Source organism: Hordeum vulgare, chromosome 5H (assembly GCF_904849725.1).
Source record: "Hordeum vulgare subsp. vulgare chromosome 5H, MorexV3_pseudomolecules_assembly, whole genome shotgun sequence".
Taxonomy (NCBI): Eukaryota; Viridiplantae; Streptophyta; class Magnoliopsida; order Poales; family Poaceae; genus Hordeum; species Hordeum vulgare.
In genome coordinates this window covers 479904254-479908623 of record NC_058522.1, presented here as the reverse complement: position 1 = coordinate 479908623, position 4370 = coordinate 479904254, and the positions used below count along the sequence as shown (strand labels likewise).

The following is a 4370-nucleotide window of genomic DNA, read 5'->3' as shown; positions in this document are numbered from 1 at the left end:
CAGTTGTGGATTTAGCAACCGTCACTTACCGCCTATGTAATTACCGCCTCTGTACTAGGGTATAAATACCCTCATCTTCAGTTAATGAGATTACTCGTCGATCATTTGCTTTCCTTTCGAAACAGTATGGGCGCTTGCTGGCGACCACGTCCTAGTTTTTTATGTGCCGAGGCAGCCTAAATAATACCTACCCTGGATAAAAAAAAAGTTCCCTTCCTTCCCCATGAAGAGAGGAAATCTCGCAGTCGTCTCTCTCCCGTCGCACCCCCCGCCCCCGCAGCGCCGCGACCGCACCTTCATCCCGGCCCCGGCACCGCGGTCGGTCCGCATCTACGTCGTGTTCTACTCCACGTACGGGCACGTGCGGCGACTGGCGCGGGCGGTGCAGCGCGGGGTGGGGTCCATGCCGGGCGCGCTGGGGATCCTGCTCCGCGTGCCGGAGACGCTGCCCGGCGCCGTGCTGGCCCGGATGGGCGCGCTGGAGGCCGCCGCGGAGATGGACGCGGAGGGGATCCCCGTGGCGGACCCCGGCGGCCTCCCCGCGCGGTACGGCGCCATGGCCGCGCAGATGCAGGCCTTCTTCGACTCCACCGCGCCGTTCTGCCGCGGCCATCGCCTCGCCGGCAAGCCCGCCGGCTTATTCGTCAGCACCGGCACCCAGTGCGGCAGCCAGGAGACCAACGCGTAGATCTGGCACGCCCACGGCACTGCTTCCGCCATCGACGGGAGGACCACCAGACGGAGCACGCGGTCACCGCCGCACGTTCTTCCTCCTCCGCAACCGGTCCTCTGCCCCTTCCCTCTTCTCCCCACGGGAAAGCCAACGACACACCTGGTGCTTAACTCATGAAGGGGCAGCCGGCAGGTATGAGAAGATCCACCATAGACAACCTGAGATGAGATGGGAAAAATATGTAAAGTCGGATGTGGATCGAGGTGAGATGGGAAAAGGATTCCTGCTTGTTCATGCTGTCTCTAACAAAAATCTAAACTGATTACTTATTCTGTGTGTACATCCTTGTCACTTACAAGGACACCTACTTGTATAGCTTCTTTATACATTATCAAATGCAAAACATGAAACCATTTGAATCTAATTTGAAAAATGGGTGATGCTCAAAACAACAGGATATTAGAGAATTTATATTCTTGTTAAATCTAACACAGATTCTTGCTAATTTGAAACCTATTTATTCATTCACATCTAACATGTGCCACCATGATTTTTATGTCATTTATACCAGAACTCAACAGGTCGTGTACAGGGAGTGCTACATTGCTCGAACACAGTGCGTCAAATTAGAGCAGGTAGTACGATTTGGTTGTTACTGCAGCACGGTGTGGGTGGCTGGTGAGATTGCATGTACTTTCCAGGCTGAAATGACGAGGCTCTCTCCTCCTTTTACTGCTGCCTCGTCAGTTCACGGGGATACGACTCTCTCCTCCTTTTACTGCTGCCTTGTCAGTTCCGGGGGACGCAACTCTCTCCTCCTTTTACTGCTGCCTCGTCAGTTCACGAGGACGCGTCCCTCTCCTCCTTTTACTGCTGCCTCGTCAGTTCGGTCATGCAGGCTGACAGCAAGACATTGCGGTTCTCCTTTATATACGCAAACTGCCTCCCCCTTTGTTGTTCTTCTGCCATTCTCGTTGCTGCTCCTTGCCTCTTCTCATGGAGGTGATTAGTCTTAAGCTCCTTCTCTGTATTCTTTACTGCGTGCGGATCCTTCATCTTCTGCTTCATTCTCATATATGTTTCCTCTCTTGTAGGTCATTGGGAAGTGAGCGGCTGGATCATCCCGGTTTGCTAACCCTGTGCGTGGTCGTCTTCATTCCATCGAAACTCGTCTTCATCCGCCATTGAGGTGTTATTCTTCTCACCTTATTCCACTGTAATACCATTGTTTTTTTCCATTTGATTTGGCTACATTTCTGTGTTCGTCCATTCCTGCTCACCACCTGTTTGTGTTTATGCGTCGCCAAAATCTTTTTATGTTCAGCATGTGTTACCTACATCCTTTCACTAGTATATCAATCAATAATTCCTTTAAACGAAGATGTGGATCTTAGTTACTTGCTTAGGTCTAATTTAACCTTGAAGGTGGTTTTAGTTTGTTGCCTGTGCTTATTAACAGGAAACGAAGCTCTGAGTCTGCTTCTATCAAATTTTGCTGAACTATTTGCTCAAACAATACATAAATATTAAGAATGTTTTCAGTCCTTCCTGTACTGATATTGTGTTCAATTCTTTTTCTTGAAGGGTAAATTAATTAAGTTTTGAAGTTAACTGTCATCGTGTAAGCCAATTGGTTGTGATAGGTGTGGTAGTAAAATGTAAGTTGTATGTACTGGAATATATGTGAGACAACAACTTATTAATTCTGAAACAAGCGTACTTGTATTTGGTAAAATATGTTCCTTACGGTAGAGTTCTATAGCATAATATGTTATGCATGTTAATATTTGTTACGAGATATTTAGCGATAACATAGAATTCTAAATTCGTGTGCTTCTTGTTCGTACAAAGAATTGTTAATTATGTCTGTATGTTGCGTGGCATTAAGAACATATTTTTCTTTTAGTATATGTAACTAACATAGTCTTATTAGTTTTAAAGGTCAATGTGAAGATATGGAAAAAAAGTAGTGCTTAGTATTATATTTGTAGAAGCGACTAAATTGGATGAAGAGGTATTATTAGTAACCCGGCAGCATTCTTGAGGCGGTTCATTATGCCGTATGAATCTTCCTTTGTAGATGTTGCATATAGGCGATGAAACTTCAGCACCACTTGTTTGTGTTTACGTGTCGCCAGAATATTTGTCTGTTCACCATGTGTTACCTACATTTAAGGCTACTGCTTTCTTCATCAGGCATCCTGCTGGTTCATTTGTTCTACCTGCTCGTTGGTGATTGGGTTTTCCGGTTACCTCGTGTTTCTGATCCAGGTACGCCTATGCACAATTCCATCAGAGTTTATTTTCATGCTTTTTACATGATGATCCTGATGCTGTTCATATTGTTACTCGATCCGACGATTAAATTTCTTTAGTACTATTAGTAGGTGCACACGATATGAGCTGAAATGATCCTGCACACGATATGAGCTCAACTGATCCTGCAATGGATCGTGCTGCTGCACATGAACGTTCTGTCGCTCGGCGGCGCAGCAGGGTCTCAACACGAATCGCGCTGTTTCAGGGTTCGTGTTTGTTTCATGTGCTACTCTGCCTCTGTTATTCAGTCGTTTGCACAACAATGCAACTATGGTGATACTAAGTATGGTGGTACCCCCATTTCCTTTTGCTTCATTTAGATGCGTTCAGTGCCGACCGTTCTTCGTCAACTGGTCCTCATAACACCGCATTTACAGGTGCGTGTGTTGCGCCTAGACATATCCTTCTTTCGTCGGCCTTTCATTAGGGTCGCTATTCATGTTGCGTGTCCCGTAGGTGAGGGCTATTTCCCAGTCGTTTCGGCTGCTTACACTGTCCTTAGGCGTCAGCAGCGAACGAAAAAGAGAAGGATGCGTAGATGGGTTCGTGCAGGTGTGTTGCCATTTTGTTGGCTTTGTAAAACCTTGAACATAATTAAATGCGTTCATCTAATTTTTTTATTCGTTTCAAGGGTACCCGTACTCGACTACATCAGCAACACGGTCCCTATTCCGTATGCAGTACACAAAATTCTTAAAAGGTACACGAACGCTTACAGCCTGGAACATGGTAAATATTGTGTATGCGCCTCTGACAAATCGTCTCTACAGCCACCCATAGGAAGAGATCATATCATGGTGCGCCTGAGTATCGATGCCAATTCTGTGGTGCCGTGTTTTGGTACCGTAAGAGGTGCAAACAAGAATCAAACATAAGTGAGCGTCGTGTCCTATACAGCTTGTGCTGCAAGGGTGGTAAGATCAAACTTCCACCATTTAGAGAACCACCAACTTTCCTGTCAGAGCTACTTAGATTTAATGGTGACTCGCGGTCCAAACACTTCTTGGATAGAATCAGACAATATAATTCTCTCTTTGCCTTTACTTCCATGGGAGCCGATATCGACAGACACATAAATGGGGGTGGTGGTCCATATGTGTTTAAAATTCATGGTCAGGTTTATCACCGTATTGGATCACTTTTGCCAAATAGAGGTGCTACTCCAAAATTTGCTGAACTGTACATTCATGACACACATAATGAGGTTAGCAACAGAATTAATGCCGTGTTGTCCGAAGATGGTGAACAAGAGAGTGGTATTGATAGAGCAATAACTGATGGTCTAATGAAAATGCTTGATGGATTTAACCCTCTTGTGAAAACATTTAGATTAGCTAGAGACCGTCTTGCAAATCAGGGTGATGAAAGAATCGGTATA

The 4370-nt window shown here is 45.8% G+C and overlaps 1 protein-coding gene across 1 annotated transcript; it reads left to right on the top strand.

Annotated features, from left to right (window-relative positions):
• Positions 1–223: 223 nt before the first annotated feature.
• On the top strand, positions 224–688 carry LOC123396942 (probable NAD(P)H dehydrogenase (quinone) FQR1-like 2). Its single transcript, XM_045091698.1, has one exon. The coding sequence runs from the start codon at positions 224–226 to the stop codon at positions 686–688; it is 465 nt and encodes a 154-aa protein (XP_044947633.1).
• The last annotated feature ends 3682 nt before the right edge of the window (positions 689–4370 follow it).